Below are 17525 nucleotides of genomic sequence, written 5' to 3'. Positions count from 1 at the left end.
TTCTAAAAAAACTGGATCAAAAGCTCTTTTACTTTCCAAGATCGACATAAAAGTTTCCAGCCTACTTAAAACTGTTATCTGGGGGCAAAAAATTAAAATTTCCAGAAAATACTCTCAAAGCAGTTTTTACTATCAACAATATCATTATTTTGCCATTTTCGGAAAGGAGAATTAATAACGATCATTTGATGAAGTTTTCCACGAAATGCAATTTAAAGTGTTCCTTTTACAGGCCTTAATACAAGGGGTAGTCAGATTTTTAAATTAGTGTTCAAAGTTAGCTCACTGTTCAAAGTAGCCCTGGTTGACGGTATTTTACTTGAAGTGAACTCTAAACTTAGTGCTTTACAAATTACACTGTGCAAATTAGCATAAAAGAAAATGGTTGTCATAGAAATATAAGCTACCTGAGTCTGAGATGAAAAAATAAACAATGTAGCGGGACTATTTAAAGATGGGCCACCCATATACAGCTGCAGTAGTGCAACACCATCCCGAGCACGGTAGTGGTGGGGATAAACAGAGACTGGAGTCTATATTCTTCGTAGTAGTTTATGGTGCTTGCTTAGGTGCAAGAATTAAAATTTAGCTTTTTGATATACGGTAGCCTACTAATATAACAAAAAGAAAAGCTTCTTACTTTGCTTAAGTAAGAGATGATCAATTAGGCTAAATGAAATTTTGTAGTGGTAGTGTTTGTCACTAAACAATTTAATTATCAGATAGAGCCAATAACAATAGAACAATACAGATTAATAGAGCAGACTAGGTGATATACAACTACACTTGAACGATTGAGGATAGTATTAGTAGAATACATATAGGCTAATCATTTATATACGGTACTGGAAATCAATATTCAACGAAACTTTGTTGTGATTAACGATTTAAAGACACAGCTTTGTAAAAAAATTCCTGCATAGGCAGTTGAAGTAATATATATTAATATATGTTTTAAAGAAACAAAACTACAGTCTAAGCATAATCTTAACATGCAGCCTTCTGTACTAAATATTAGTAAAATATAAAGAGAACCTTGCTTTTCAGCTTCTGAAACAACAGATATATATAACTTTTAAATTGTCAGTCCAAGGTTCTCAAGAAATTTTCCTTCTGTGGTACTTAAGCTCAATACAGACACAATGCAACTTTCTCAAAAGCAATTCTCATGCTAATCTAACACAAAGAAAAAAAAAATCTATTTATTATCGCTCTAGTTAGTGCACAGCGCAGTGGATGATTTCACAAGAGCTCTTGGCAAACATCTTTGTTGTGAATTTGACACGCCCCCTACACGCCTACAATCCATGCAAACTAAATCATTTTTTGTTTACAGAAAGTAAACACACAAATTTGGCACCAACAAAAACATGCTCATAGTTGTTCATATGGTGGTGATTTGCAATATTATGATTAGTGTATTTGGCATGAAACTGGTTGAACTCCACGCAGCAATGAAAACAACTGTTCAAAAGAGAATTTTTTTCTTTGGCTACGGTATCAATTTTGAATTAAAATTAGAGAATGCAATTCAATTTATTTTTCTTTGTCGGAAAACAACAGCAATGATAAACTTACAAATAGTGAACGGGAACAAAACCAACAAAAGGAAAAGGTGGCAAAACTACAAAAGTTTAAAACGTGCATGCGATGCAAATTTAAAGGTTACGTACACGAAAGTAAATTAAGCACGGCTACCAAACCTAACAGTTTAAAGTAGATGAACTAGTTGGAAGAACCAGTTGGCTCCACATACCTAAAGCAACTGGAGGTGTGCCAGTTGATGAAACCATGCGGGACGACTGAACCTTACAACCAATAGCCTATAAAAAGAAAAATCAATGTATAATCGAAATAGTTCTTTTTGGTGCTAGTTTGCAATTATTGATGGTGATTAAAACTTGTTCTATGTTTGTCTGTCCCGATAGGTAAGTTAAGCGCCGAACTTTACAGTAGCTTCAAAGTGAAACTAACGTCTTTGCCTGGAACAGTTTAGAAGCGCTGGGGAAGGTGACTGTAGTCCTCACATCCGTTGGTCGACGTTGCCTTACATGTGAGAGTGAGAGCTCCCGATGTTGGATTCTAAGCGAAGGCAAGTCGACCCTGCTGTCCTGTTAGAAACAATTTAGGATTGTGGTACCGTACCGAAATAGAGCAAAATCCCCAAAGCGGACTAGGCTATGAGCATAGAATTAAAAGCAAGAAAAATAAGCCTACCAGACATTAAAAACTACTAACCTACTGTATGCTACAAAGCCGAAGTAGCCTACCATGCCAATGGACTACACTAGCAATTAGATAAGCATTTGCAGCAATAAGTCGTCATGGAAACCTAAAACATCACTTGCAAATGTTTTGTAACAAAGTCGGTAGTATTCAGAAAGTAAACCAATAACGAGCATACTGGTGTATTTAAAAAAATGTAAACCTGAGCCTGAAAGTTCCAACTAGAAAGTATTCACTGGAAGCCTGGCATAGCCTACTGGTGTTTGAGAAATTGTGAACGCGAAAAACCATACAGAAATTAGCAGAAAAACAGCTTTAAAACAAGGAAAAAAACTTTTTTTATTAAATTTTTATAGATCATTTTCAAGTTGGCCAAATTGCACGTGAAGCCAAGAAATGCTAGCGCAGCAAAATGGAATTGGGGTTGGAAAGTTTGCGAAGCAGCTGTTTGGATTTGGGAATTCATTTGATGGCGTCTGGCAACACTGCTTTGCAATGAGCCTACAACGTCATTACGTCAAGCAAAAAAATCAGAAAAGGCATTCGATTTCGATAGCGAAGCTACAAGTAGAAAACTGGCATGGCAATGACTTATGTTCTGAGTTTATTATACCTTTTTGTTCTATGCCTTTGTGTTGTTGGAACTAGTTTTAACCCGTATCACATCTTGGATGTCAGCCGAAGCGCTAGTTCGTCTGATATCAGAAAAGCCTACAAGAAACTTGTGAAGGAATGGCATCCAGACAAAAACAATTCTCCTGAAGCTCAGGATAGATTTATTGAAATTCAACAAGCTTATGAGGTAATCATTTTAAAACGCTAAATTATACAACTTAAATAAAAAATTTGTACCTGTTTATGTTTTTTCAACACAAAGAATGATTTTGAATTTGTGATACCAGTATAGTTTTACGCAGACAAACTGTAAAGTTTTGTCAAAATCGGTTAATTTCTTGTAAATGATAAATAACTAAGCACAGTAAGTAAAAGTGTTACAAGTGAGATGAAATCTTAATAATATTATATACTAGAAGTAAACGGTACGGTATCAACTACATTTATTCACATCCCAGATAAAATCTTATATTTTGATTTTATAATTGCATGCGTCTCATTGAATGTTTTGTACTTTCAATCAATCAATACTTTTATGACTCATCTTACTTTTGGACTGTAATCTGGTATGTAAAACTTATTCTAAAAGTAAACTGGATGTATTGTATCAATAATTTGTAAATGAACAATTGTTTTGCGATGGAACTTGGCCTATCGTCCTGTGGTTAAATATTTAAATCAGTTGGGAAAGAAGCAAGCAAACCAATCTTTGTGGCCATGTTCAAGCATGTTGAATTATTAAGTGTGCTGTAACTGAGCATGTACAGAGTGTGGAAGCTCTTGTAGCTAACTTTGGTGACCTTTTGGTCTTTTGCTGCCATCCTTGTTGTGCAAATTATTTATGTTGGTTCTGTTTTTATAAAATTTTGTTTTTTTGCCAACAAAACATATAAACTGAACTTAAGTCTTGCGAAAGACACAATAGCGTTATAAACCAGTGGTTTTCAACGTTATTTTGGCAGCAGCTCTTGAGTAGGTAACATCGTTCATATCAATACCCATTGACAGGTATTCTATATTATACAGTAGACTGTTTTGACAAGCTGCAATTTCAGTTTTAAAGTTGTCTCTTTGAGACTTGAATCTTGTAAATTTAAAATCTTATAGCATTGCCAACCTTAAAGATAATAGAGACCAAATGAGGCAAGTTGCATTTTTAAGTAGGAGTTGCATCATAAACATGCAACTTGGTTAAGTTTGTTTGCTATTATCCTTCTTATTTGATCACAAAGACATATTCAAGTTACAAGATTATGATTGTGTGTTAAAGTGTTGTAATCAATTTTTATATTGCTTTCATCAATCATCATGTCAAGCTTTGTGGCCCACGGCCAACCGGTTGAAAATCACTGCAATAAACTATTCATTTATATATATTTTTGATTGATACTCCATTACTTAATACTCATCTTCATCATCAACCAATTTTGATTATCCAGGCCATGAGTTAATCCCCATGTTGAGGGTGTCTCCTGCCTGTCGAGAGCGAAGACTTCCTCTCTGCACCTCACAGTCTGTTGAGTTGGCAGAGTCCATTTCAGAGCTAAAAGGTTACGCTTAACAAGTTCTTCCTTATCTATCAACAAATGATATCATTTATATACTAGTAACAAATGATATTTCTCTTATTGCAGATACTATCCAATGAAGAGAAACGAAATGATTACGATTCTGGTGGGTTTAGCTCAGACAACAACCAACAATGGAGCCATAATTCACAGCACTTTAAATTTTCTGAAATGTTCAGAAATGATTTTGGTAATGGTTATGAGGCATTCCATTATAATTCAACAAATTTTAGAAAGAAATGTAACCACTAGGTTTCAAAAGGTGTTGGTTTTGATATATTTTGTTGTTTTCAAAATTTGAACTTGGGCAAAAAAAAAATTTTGAAAATCGGACAAGTGGTTTTTGAGATATCGCGTTTTGAAATTTTGTTGCTATCACTAGGTGGCGCTGTTGATGATCCCAATGTTTTTTGATTTTAGGGTTATATTTGGGGTAGAAAGTTGGTTGAAGTGTCTATTCCACCATTTTCCATAATGCAGAATTCAAAAATGGTCTCAATTTTAATCTAAAAGCATTAGCAAAGGAGTTATGGGGCATTTTAAAAAATTTGGGGGACCAAATGCCAACCCTCATATTGTCATGTGGGTAACGAGATATCCCGAAAAAAATTTCTGTTCTTAAAAGTTTCTTGCATATACTTCATGATAGTATAATATTTTTTTATGAGACTTTTGTCCTTTTTGCACAATGCAACCTTATATCAAAGATCTATTAATGCAATATTTGAATGATGCTTGCTTATGATGTCACAATAACAAATTACAGATTTCCTCAAAAAACTTTTTTTCATTGTGAAAATTGCCCGGAAAACAAAATTTGACTGCAATTTTGAAACAAGGGCTGGTTTTCCCGAGCAATTTTCACAAAAAAAAAGTTTTTTGGGAAAGTTTGTAATTTGTTATTGTGACATCATAAGCACGCATCATTCAAATATTGCATTAATAGATCATATAACTTCTCATGCAAGTCTTTGATAAAAGGTTGCATAGTGCAAAAAGGACAAAAGTCTCATAAACAAACAGTATATTATGAAGTATATACAAGAAACTTTAAAGAACAAAAAAATTTTTGGGATATCTTGTTACCCACATGGATATTTTGGGGTTGGCATTCGGTCCCCCAATTTTTTTTAAATGCCACACAACTCCTTAGCTAATTCTTGTGGACTAAAATTGACATTATTTTTGAATTCTGCAACATGAAAAATGGTGGAATAGACACTTCAACCGACTTTCTACCTCAAATATAACCCTAAAATCAAAAAACATTGGGAACATCAACAGCGCCACCTAGTGACAGCCACAAAACTTCAGAACGCGATATCTCAAAATCCGCTTGTCCGATTTTCAAAATATTTTTTTTACCGAGATTCATTTTTCACATACTATGACATATGCTTTAGTCATCAAAATTGAAGACTAAGTGGTTATTTGGATTTGTTGAATTATAATGGAATGCCTCTTATATCTAAATAGAACTTATAGTCTATGATGATTGTTATGATCAAGCCTTGTTGATTATTATTTTTCATGTGTTTATAGCATATAAGCACATATTTATATGTTTATAGCATTCACGATGAATATGATTTTTTATTTTACTGTGATTTGTAATGGTTATATCTGGATTCAATACTTTCATAATTAAATTGATTTTTACTGTTTGCTGTGCTTTTGCAAAGTCGGTGAAAAAGTCTATTTTGGCAAATTTTATTACAAACTGTTTAAACATTCTGTTGTAGTAGTCAGATTTATCACTGACAATTCCTGATTGGCATGTACAATTTAGCATGCAGCATATCGCCAATTGTTTGTCATTACTTTGCAGGATTTGATGATGGAGACGCTCGATCTGTGTCTTATCACAGGTTTTTCAATAGAGTTTTGCCAGATAGTCACCATACGCCACAAGTCTTGTATGTATACTCTACTTTCTGTGCACCATGCATTGCAATATTAAGATCATCATGGGAAAAAACGGCCAAGTCTTTAGAAAATTTAGGTAAATAGAGTTTTTGTTTTGTGTAGAAATGAAGGTATGTGTCATCTTTTGTCTTCTACTCTGCATTGAAGCAAATAGAAAATAGATCACATGTGTTTTGTATGCAAGCTTTGATAATATTCTTTATAATTATGCAAGGAAAAACTTAAGTCGTGAAAATTTGATGAAATGTACTTATTTCTAAATGACTGCTCAGAATTCAATGATACTGTACATTAGGATAACAGGAGCATCTGGCTCAGTATTGTATTGACTTTTGAAGTATATGTGATATGTTTCTAAGTTCTGTACGCACTGTATACTGTATAGTGTGTATTGTGGTTTGAAAGATGTTCTTATATGTTCTCTCTTGGTAGTGGTACCGGTACTAGTAAATATACAGATCACCAAATGTTCAACGTATTTTTAAAAATCAACTTTAAAGATCGGAAGTTTTTGTCGCAAAGAAAGATCATGCTATCTTTTAAAATGTGTAGTAATATTTAGCATATTTTAGTTTAAAATATGGACATTTTTAAGTTTGAAAAGAATATAAAATAGAGCAATGGAGTTTGATGTATCACGTCTGAAACGGCATCTTATTGTATCAGAATATCGTTTTGAGTTGCCATGTTCATTGTCCTTTCCAGGTGTTGGGGTCGGTACAGTTGACACAACATTCACATCACGTATAGCTGTCAACCTTCGTGTGTCCAGGCTTCCCACAACTGTGCTCATCTTTGAAGAGCAATATTATTATCATCGTGGTGCTGTGTCTCCACAAAGCCTTAAAAATTTTGTTGTTTCTAACTTGCCTCAGTACTTGGTGGAAATGGTAAGTATTGTGCTGAGTTGCCTTCCTTTCCATACTGAAAGTTCGAATAAACACAAACTTTGTACCAATACTCAAAGAGGAAATTCTATAAAATCAACATTCGTTTAGAATGCAGTTGTATAGCCTGAGGAATTGGGAACATGGTTTTTCAAATAAGGTTTTCAATGGGCAATGGCACAGGTTGCAAAAAGAATCGGATTTCTGTAAAACATTTGACTAAAACTTCAAGCACCATATAAAGTTAGTGTGCTGTCTGCGAAAAAAAAAATTGGTAAAATAATAATAACAGCTGTAAGTTAGAAAATCAACGCATTTTTCATTATCAGTCAGGCATAGATTTTGAGGAAATGTACTTTTTAAACAGAAGTGTAAAAATAATGCTATAGGTTATAACCTGTCATTTTAATATTACTAAGTTGTATCGTAGCCTTCCTCTAAACCTGTCAAGTTGTATGAATATTGCAAACCGTTCAAGTTAACGTTATGCAAATTTTAATTGCATTGATGTTGAAGTCTATCCCTACTTCTCATAAGGTGACCTCCCAAAACTTGGCTTTATTTCTGGGGGGCATCGCTGATGACGATAAGCCTAGAGCGTTGCTGTTTTCGAAGCAAGTCCAACCTACTCTCCTGTATACCATCATGGCAATCAAGCACCAGCGCTATTTCAGTAAGTTAATGTGTTTCGCGATGATGTGTCTTTTCTGTCAGCTATAGATTGAAATGGGTTCTATTTATTTTATCATTGTGAAATGATAAAAAATATTTTGCTTATTTGAAACAACTTCTGCAATTCAGTTTTCTAATCTTTTGGAAATTTATTATCATCACGGTACAAGCAAGACCCCATGTAGGAAAACTGTTTTTTTTACATTGATTCAATGTCTGCGGATACCTAATGGGTAACTTGAAAGACACGTGTTTCCCATTTGTCTCATCACAAAAGCACAATTATGAATTATCCGTTTACATTCGCTTTCTAGAATTTGGATTCGTGTCGTTCAGCAATCCCGATGCTCGTTCAGTGGCTAACAAGTTTGCAGTCGTTGGGGATGGACCCGTTCTTTTGATATTCAAGGAAGATTTGCAAAAGCCAACTGTTCGATTGCAAGTATGTTGTGCTTCGTTCTGTTTGGTATTGGATATTAAACGAGCAGCTACCGTTAACTTTGCAAACAATACTTTCCCTTTGGTTCGTAATCGAAACCCTTTATTTTAGGCCTCAACCTAAAATTTATTTAAATCCTGAAATAAACCAAAAGTTCACATTTTCTGAATGAACCAAACTGGGGAAAATAAGCTGACTTGGATGAAAATTTAAGTGAGCATTCATCATCCATCCCTTCGGACGTACTAGGACACCATTAAAGTAGTCTTTTCAAATATCCCTGTCCCCCATCAAATTCGACAGTTCGTGTTTCTGCACTTTACTGCCTTGTTCTAATTGGCGGGAACCGGTTTTTGCTGACGGGCCGTTTTTTCTAATGCTGTAGTTTGTTTCCCAAACAAGAAAATTACAAATTTCCTATTGTAAAGCAGTGACCTGCTAGCTGTAATCTTTGTCTTCTTTTTCTTCCAATTTTTGTCACCTCTTGTCCGCTCCTAGTTTTGTTTTTCGGTCATTTATCGGTCATTGACCGATTTTTTAGCAAAATGTCCGAAAAAAAATATAGTCAATTCGGTCAAAATGTCCGAAAAAAATATAGTCAATTTGGTCAAAATGTCCGAAAAAATATATAGTCAATTCGATCAAAATGTCCGAAAAAAAAACGTTTCTCAGCGAAACTTAATGTTGTAGCTAGTCAGGAAGTGCAAATTTTGGTTTGTATCAGCTACTTGAAAGGAAATATTTTCATCAGAAAAAATGACCGAAATAAATAAAAAATGACCGAATTTTTTCAAATCATTTCGGACAAATGACCGAAAAATCTCAGCAAAAAAAAACCCAGGACTTGTCCGACTTGTAATTTTGTTCTTGTCACTTTCTCACTAAAATTAGTTAGATTTTGAATCAAATTTTCTTATTTCCAGTCCTCGGACATGCCACGTGGTGCTATCAACGACGCTCTGACGTCACACCGTCATATGACCGTACCTAGGATCACGTCACAAGACGTTTTCGATGATGTTTGCCCTCCGCAGCATGACCAATCTCGCAGCACTCAGTGAGTCTTGGATTTTCGACAATTTTGTTCGTGTAGGCTACACACTACACAGAATAGAGATGAGTTTTACAAACATGAAATATTTCAGAAATTTATGACCACTAGTTTATTACATATTTTCAAAAATTGTATGACTTGCAACAGAGGATGACTTGACGTGCATGACATTCATTGTATGACTTGCATCATCTTCTTCGTTGGGACATCAGAAGACACGGCCAACCGTTTGTAGCGAGACTACTGACCACTTGTGTTCTTTGTTTGATTTCTTGATAAAATTATGCAAGAAACTTATCTAAGCAACAAATCACTTATTGGCAAAAAACGTGTCACCCATGTTCTTGTAGAGGAAAATATATGAACAACAGACTATTTCAAACATAGAGTTACATCAATGTTTTTACCTTGCACCGACAAATGCAATTACAGTGGTAGACTGTTTCAGGGGTTTAATTTAAGAAGCATATCGAACTTACTTGTTTTTTTGTGTCACTAAAAAAAAGAGTTTGACTTGCTGCTGTTTAACCCAGGTTCTGCGTCATATTCGCTGTCGGTGCTAGACAAGCCAACTTCCTGACCGCTTTAAACAACCTACGAAAAAAGGTGGCTGCTGCCTTGGCTAATGAGGAGCACCTTCAGGATTGGCTCAAATTCATGTTTGTTCTCACCACCAAGCAACAATCTTTTGTTAGATCGCTGAGTGGATTGGAAGATGTCCCTGAACACTCTTCCGTGAGTTTTCGGTCACTTTTGCTCTGTTAAATCGTACTTGATGCTTTTTTTATAGCAAGAATTAAGGCAAAAACTGTTTCATGTCTCCTGTAATTTTAGAGCAAAGTGTTGTTTGTTTCCTAAAAATGTTTCCTTTAAACAGAAAGCAGTTGTTGGATGTTGCGTTTTTTTTATTAACTTTCCTCAGATTTAAGTAGGCGCTATATATCCTCTCGTAAAGGTCTCAAACCTTCCGTCAAGATTTTCACAATCTTGTTCCCGGTCATTATTATAAGGGGCGTTTGTACCCCCAGAGTGATGTCTCGTTAAAGAAGTTGCTTACCTTTTGTTGGGTGGACAGTTGTGAGGGTTGCGTGAACTTTTGCTACAGATGGTCAAAGGATGGACTTTGTCTAAGATAAAGCTGTGTGGCTAAATTTTATTCTTTGTTGCAAGAAAGCAATGGACCGTGACCACGGCAGGATTGTTTGTTTCAATGTCAACATTATTGCGTGTCATTGACTGACAAACGTAAATGTTTCATCGAAACAAGAAGATTGTTCCAATTTTGAAGAATAATAAAGAATTGCTCATCACTTTTGCGTAGCAATTGGTTTGTTACTGTAACGTTTTATGTATGTCGTATAGCCATAGCACTTTTTCAATGTTTTTTGGTTTGATTTTTTGTACTTTTGGGCCCTTTTTATTGGGCGGTAACGAACAGGCCTTAAATCAAAGTATCACAGCCGACAGCTGTGGAAGTAATATCTTCGAAACGAGATGGTTGGATCTCAATAAGCTTTATTGTTGCAGATTTATCTGGTTTGGAGGCGCAATGCAAACCGGGGGTTTTCTTCAACGTATTCAAGTCATTTCCTCAATTCAGCAGACGCTCTGGATCCTGGCTTTCAAAAGTTCGTCAACATGGCATTGCGCACAACGCAACAGCAGCAGTTTGAACGAAGGATAAGAATATTGTCCGTTAATGACGAATTAGCGCCGGTGAGTGTTTATTTTTGATCGTTTTTTTTTCTATTGGATAATTGCTGTAGGGTTGCCAAGTGCGAGAAATTTGCTACTAGAGCAACCCATCAGAAATTCAAGACTGCATTAAGTTTTGGTGCTTTGCAATTAAACTGTATGTTGATTGTTGAAAAATATGGGTTTGATAACAATTTCGATGCCTTACGAAGATTGTTATGTCACGTGTTTTATTTTGTCTTCAGTTTATTTTGATTCGAATCGGCCGGCAAGCCAAAGCGATGGCAGGAAAGCTGTTGAAACTACTCAAGCACCTCAATGACCACGAAACCATGCTGCTCTACTTCAGCTGCGCCATTGCGTTTCTTGCAATCTATTCCATGCTGACCGGCAACAAAACGTGAGATTCATTACGTGCTATGCCCAGTCCACTGATGTCTTTGGCAACCACAACCAGTAAAAGCGGCCTTTTTTAGGATGTAAATTGATAACGTTTTTCTGGCCGGGGTTATTTGTTGCGTTTTGGCTTATGTTGCAAGTGCCATGAGCGAACAAATCGCCAGTCAGCAAACCAACCTTATTTCACATTAATGCAACTTCTGCAAACGTTGAAGTTGAATCCATGTACAACGTGCTGATTAGCTGCCTGGATTGGTAGCGAAGTTACCTCGTTCACTGAGGGAGCAAACCTGTGTTTGAGAATATTCAATTCATGTTGGCCCTAAAGGATTCATGTACAATGTTCATTTATAGCGAACCAACACATGCATGACAGTGTTTGCTACGCAATATCAATCTGGCGCTTTTGTGCTCAGGACCTAGGTCCGAATCTCCTGTCTGCCAGCTGCAATTACCATGGTTGAATATGTCGAATCGACGTGAGTGGTTAAAAAGGAAGTTCATATATAAAGGAACTGGACACCTCACCACAAAAGTACAAGTTGTAAATGCGGATAGGAGCAAACAATGCAACATCTACTCGAATGCCCTGACCTAAAAGCAAGGTGCTCTGCACAGGATTTGGCCGAATTCAACGATAGAGCAAGAGCTTGCGTAATGCTCTGGGCTACAGCCGTGTAACATGATGAAGAAGACCACAAAATGTTGCTGACCCCATCTCTATATAAGGACGCGCGTTCTGATATTACCTTGTTTTTTCAGCACTGAGCTCATTGAAACTTAACGTTTGTTCGCAGTGAGACAAGAAGAAGAGATCAACCAACAAGAAGAAGGGAATCCGTGTCCTCCGAAGACACTGATGTGGATGTTGAGGTTGCTTATGATGACGACGAGGAAGCGTTTCATGTGGATAATTTGCCACAGTGAGTGCTACTTAAATTCTTTTTATGCACATAACATTAACGTGTTTTAATGTGACGTTGTATCTATCGCAGATATGCGTTGCTCTTAGCGCTTTACAAAGCAGCAGTGTCAGCGAAGCCATGATACGTGTGTTGACACATAATTCCTTCAGGTCGGTGAAAGAGCTCCACCCTGCAGAATACGTAGATATGTGCAACCGACCACATGATTGCCTTGATTTTTTTCCTTTGCGGAGAGCCAAACAGAAACATTTAGTGCCACTTTTGTAAAGTCTTTGGTCAAACTCGATATGGTGTTAACCTCGATCCACACTCTCCAACTAAGCTGCTAATAAATAAACTAAGCTGCTGCTACTGAATACAGGCTCCGGTAAGATAAGATTTCAACATCGTGCGTCCTTTGCTCAAGCTCAACTTGCTTGGGCGCATTGTTCAGTCACAAGAACGATGTGTTGACACATAATTCCTTCAGGTCGGTGAAAGAGCTCCACCCTGCAGAATATGACGACCTCGTGCTGGGTCAGAAGCGAGGCCACCTGACCATAGCTCTCCTCATCAATGACAACGATTCAGTGAAGGAAGATTTTGTCAAAGTCGTAAGACGTTACGAAAGGTAAATCCATGTTTAACTCCCTTTAATTTGACTGGATCCCAACTAACAAAATCCGTTCTTTAATAGTTTCATTCATTAGAGGATTTACATAACGTATTGTATGTGATTGAACGACTGAAGCAAATGGGAAAAGGTTATCAGTAAAAAGCTGCATTTGTTTGAGGCGGAGATGTAATCAAGTGACTCTTCAATCCGCTGCTTGGTTCAACGTCTGCATACGTTGGATCAATGCAAAAATGGGCGTGTTTGAATGGCTGATATACTTCACACTGTCATTTTTCACCGACTGCTTTCATTCACTCCTGGCTGACTACTCGAAAGTGGTTGTATTTCCTTCACAGTTCTATTCGTTCAAACTCTATCAATTTATTCCGAGATTGCAACATTTGTTCATTTTACGTTGATTCAAGGTCGGAAGACGTGATGACACCCCAGCCAACAAAATCCGTCATTTTTACATTGATTCAACGTCTGCAAAATTTGTTCATTTTACGTTGATTCAAGGTCGGAAGACGTGCTGACACCCCGGCCAACAAAATGACCGATTTTGCTGGCTGGGACCGTGTACACAATACACATAGTATGCCCACCATTGCCCAGCAAAGCAAGTCAATTTGCAATGATTTGTTGGTCTGACAATACAGACTGTTTGTGTTTATGCGGTTTTATTGAATCCTTTTTACTGAAGAGATTCCTGTAGTTCCTTTGTTCTAACGGTACAATAAACACGTAAACTTTTCAGTATTCGGAACATTATATTTTGTTCTCAGAGATCCAAAGTTGCACTTCTGCTGCTTGAACCTATCGCTGTACCTGAGTTGGTACATCGGTCTGCGCAAAGCGTCGTCAGCGCAGCCGCCTGGAAGCTCAGGTTTGTTCAGCTGTTCCACAATTTGGGTTGAGATTGCTGCTTTTATTTTGACAGGGTTTTGCTGTTACACAAGTGGATATTTGTGCTTTATCTATTTGTAATAACTTTACAAGTAAACAAATTTAACGAATGCTGCTGTGATATGTAAATAAGCTTTTTTGTTTACGTTTCCAAGATTTTGCATTGAACAATGAACATACTTCAAACACAACTGACTGCGATTACAGATGCAACATAGCGGACAACTGGAAGTCGTAAAGGGACGTGTGCTTATTGAGTCAGCTGCCCCCATTATTTAACATGCGATTAAGTGTCTTGCCAAAGTACAGCCATGTGCTCTGGAGCGGTCTCGAACCGAGGCCCTTTCGAGAGTCGCGCAGATGTTCTCGCCACTCGGCCACGTGCTTGACGGCATCACCAGTGTTGTGTTGAGGTTTCGTTGTGAAAAACATTAACTCATCTTTTAATCCACAGATCTTACCGGCTCCTCTTTCGAGTCTGGTTTGTCTTCCATGTCCGGGATTGGCTCCAATGGCTTCTCCGGTGAAGAACAAATCTCTGCCGATCGTGTGCACGGTACAGTGCTGGCGATCAATGGTTCCAAGCACTGGTACTGTATATTCGTTCCTCGGAAGCGAAGACTTCGGCTGATGCATGCAAACAGCACGTCATCTGACAGCATGACGTCACCCGACGATGACGTCAGTACTACGCAGTGCAGCGCTGGCGATGGTTCGTTTCAACGTCTTGATACCAGCAAGGATGCGCAATCATTTTCTTGCGCAAAGGACTTGGGTGACCAAGCGGCGAGCTTAGAACATGTACGCCTATCGCGAGATGGCGTCAGCGAATACTGCCAGTCGTTGATGCATTGGTTAGATCGAATTTGTGAAGGTCACTTTCCTCGACTTTATTTGCGTCAGTGGCCCGGATTATACGTAAGATCCACTTCTGAAAGCGACAACGACGACTAAATTAAAAATCTTTTATCATATAATGTCTATAAGTAATTGCTTTTAAATTTCAGTGTTCTTTCCTGACGCGCAGTAAGGGTCGTTTGTAATTTGCAGGAGAAATCTCTAAATAAAGCGAATTGAAAGTTGAAACGAGGTACAAAGATTGCGCAATAAAAAAGGAGCTTTGCTCTTTTGCACTCCAGCTAATCCCCAGCATGTTGACGTCATGAATGGCTGGCGGATGAATCTTTTTTTTTATTTTTATCTTAGCCCTCGCCCTTGCACACCCAGGTGTGTAATAACGATCCAGGGGGGTCCACAACCATGTTGCAATAAAACAGAATAATTGTTACAAGAGTTTTACTGTGTTTGCGTGTTTATTTTGAGACCTCGTGTTTTGTTGTGTTTCTATCTTGTTGTGTTGATCAACTCGGAGTTTTTAATATTTTTGCTGTGTGCCGCCTGTTTTGATCTTTCGCACATTTCGGAAATGTCTGACTTTTCATCAAGGAATGATGACGTCAAGTGTGCACTCAAACGTGAAGTCACGTGATATTACAAATGTGGTTAAAGGTGAAATGATCCTTTTAACTTTGATGCAACTGATAATTGCAATAAGATTTTAAATTGATGATAAATTGGCGAACACCGGCCGACAACTTGTGTTTCAAGAAATGTCTAGATTCCACCACGAGTACTGGCTTGTGGTATGATATCTTGGCTGCTTGCGGTCTTGTGCAGTTGTTGCATTGATATGAATCGGCAATTGGTTTCACTTACTACATCAATTCAACGTTTTAGAATGTTGCTAAATGGAACGTCTTTTCAACTTTTCAAGTCGTCTATCCGATCCCATTGCAATGGTCCACTGCTACTCTCGCAGCAGCGATTTGATTTTTTGTTTTTTATCAAAATCGAATTTTGATGCCAATGCACAAACAAACTGTGCCTTGGCTTGCTCAACCAACTTTTGCCATCAATGTATTTTCTCTGTTGCAGCACCAACAATCATAGCAAACGCGTAAAGTGTTTCGCTGTTAATTTGTAAATCAATGCAAATCTGCTAACTTATTCTATGACGTCGGGGTATGTTGACAATTGCAGTCATGTTTTTGTTATTTTTGTAACCGATGATAGTGTTTATACAACAGTTGACCAACTCTTTTCCAGCCCACAAATTAATCCCCTTTTACCTTGATTCAGTCGTCGGAAACGTTGAATTAATGTAAAAATAGATGGATTTGCCGCTAGGTTGCTGAAAGTAAAGTTTTTCAAAAAGTCATTCACTTTCTTCTGATGTCATTGGCAACTGAACTTGTGGTTTTTGGTGTCAATCATCCAGTAAACTGCACAGCTTTTATAACGAAGGTACTATGATTTGGTGACCCCCCAATAAGTACTATGCAACCTATTCATCATATCAAATATTGGAGTAAAAGTATGATGACTACTGCAACTTGAACCTCCACACTGTTTGTGTCCTTCATAGACGTTTGGAAGGAGAAATGTGATCTTGCATGTTTTTTGCCATCAGAGATTTGAATGTCCTTTACTTTCTATATGCTCTCACGTGAATTTCAGTGTTTCCACTTGTGATTTGACCAAATTTGCACCAAGATGCACAAAGTGCCTCGGATATTGTATCATAAAAAAGTTTTAAAGCATTTGCTGCTCTATAGAGACGGACCATTTTCCAGATTCATAAATTATTGATTTTTCAACTTTATTTTTTTGTATTCATGCGAAAAATTCTCCCCACTGTTTTCTTCTTGTACTCATTGCCGGTTGCAGGCGACGAGAGATGCAGCTTCTTCGCGAGACCTTAAAATTGCAGTGAGTTTCACTGCCTAAACCGCTTTGTAACTTTTTAAACTCATTTCTATAAAGCCCTAAAGCACGAAAAAAATAACTTCATTTACGGTGTATTTTCAAGGTCGGGTTGACGCAGACCTTATACATCATTGTGTTTTGTTGAAATACCCCCCCCCCCCCCCTAAGGCTACTTGCCCCCTGATAAAAACGCTTATTCCTTGTGTGAAGCCATGGCTAAACTTGAGGTCACATTTGCAGAAAAGATTTTCTCGTTTATGTTATTGGTTTGTCCTGTACTTGGTCCGTTCAACACCATCTTGCTTCATTCTTCCCAGACAGCAAATCAACCGTTTTACCTTGATTTTCTGTCTGGGTTAGTTCGAGGTCCGGCGATTTGTGATGTGAAACATTTTTTCTATTTTCCTTGCCAACTGACCAACTGTTTGCAACAGTGAAGCAGATATTGAAATGAATTATGTTTCGTTATCTTATTTATCAACGAAATGTATCGCTGCAACGCAGTCGGAACATGAGATTACAAAATTCTCCCAAGGGTAATGATATGATGATATGTTTTCTTGCTGTGTAACCGAGTTGCAAGGTCATCTTAGTGAGGTTAGGGTTAGAATGTGAGGTGGTAAAAGGAAAGACCCTCGGCCCCCGAGGCTTACACGACAACCGTTAGAACCCAACTGTTCAAAATGACATTGTTTTGAATTGATCGTAGATAAATTGTTTACGAAAAAAGAAGGTTCCCCCCAAAAAAATTGCAACAAAAGAGAAACAAGACAAAGAATTTCGATTTAAAATGAAATATTTCGATTTTTTTGCAAAACACTCGTAGGACTGAATAATTGAAAAACTTGATA

General features: G+C 37.3%; 1 protein-coding gene across 1 annotated transcript; it reads left to right on the top strand.

Annotated features, from left to right (window-relative positions):
• The first annotated feature begins 2812 nt into the window (after positions 1-2812).
• LOC145769193 (dnaJ homolog subfamily C member 16-like) lies at positions 2813-17202 on the top strand. Its single transcript, XM_082580782.1, has 14 exons — positions 2813-3028; positions 4476-4599; positions 6238-6411; positions 7041-7225; positions 7760-7895; positions 8209-8336; positions 9257-9390; positions 9921-10122; positions 10915-11103; positions 11328-11482; positions 12279-12404; positions 12877-13017; positions 13788-13888; positions 14363-17202. The coding sequence occupies exons 1-14, from the start codon at positions 2813-2815 to the stop codon at positions 14860-14862; spliced, it is 2511 nt and encodes an 836-aa protein (XP_082436908.1). The 3' UTR covers positions 14863-17202.
• The last annotated feature ends 323 nt before the right edge of the window (positions 17203-17525 follow it).

This window comes from Aplidium turbinatum, chromosome 4, assembly GCF_918807975.1.
Source record: "Aplidium turbinatum chromosome 4, kaAplTurb1.1, whole genome shotgun sequence".
NCBI classification, from domain to species: Eukaryota; Metazoa; Chordata; class Ascidiacea; order Aplousobranchia; family Polyclinidae; genus Aplidium; species Aplidium turbinatum.
Note: the sequence above shows the minus strand (reverse complement) of the source record. Positions and strands in the feature narration are given on the sequence as shown.

Coding starts and splice junctions, on each gene's coding strand:
- LOC145769193 (XM_082580782.1), top strand. CDS start 2,813: ATGACTTATGTTCTGAGTTTATTATACCTTTTTGTTCTATGCCTTTGT. Junction 7,226..7,759: donor CTCAGTACTTGGTGGAAATG/GTAAGTATTGTG, acceptor ACTTCTCATAAG/GTGACCTCCCAAAACTTGGC. Junction 11,104..11,327: donor TTAATGACGAATTAGCGCCG/GTGAGTGTTTAT, acceptor TTTTGTCTTCAG/TTTATTTTGATTCGAATCGG.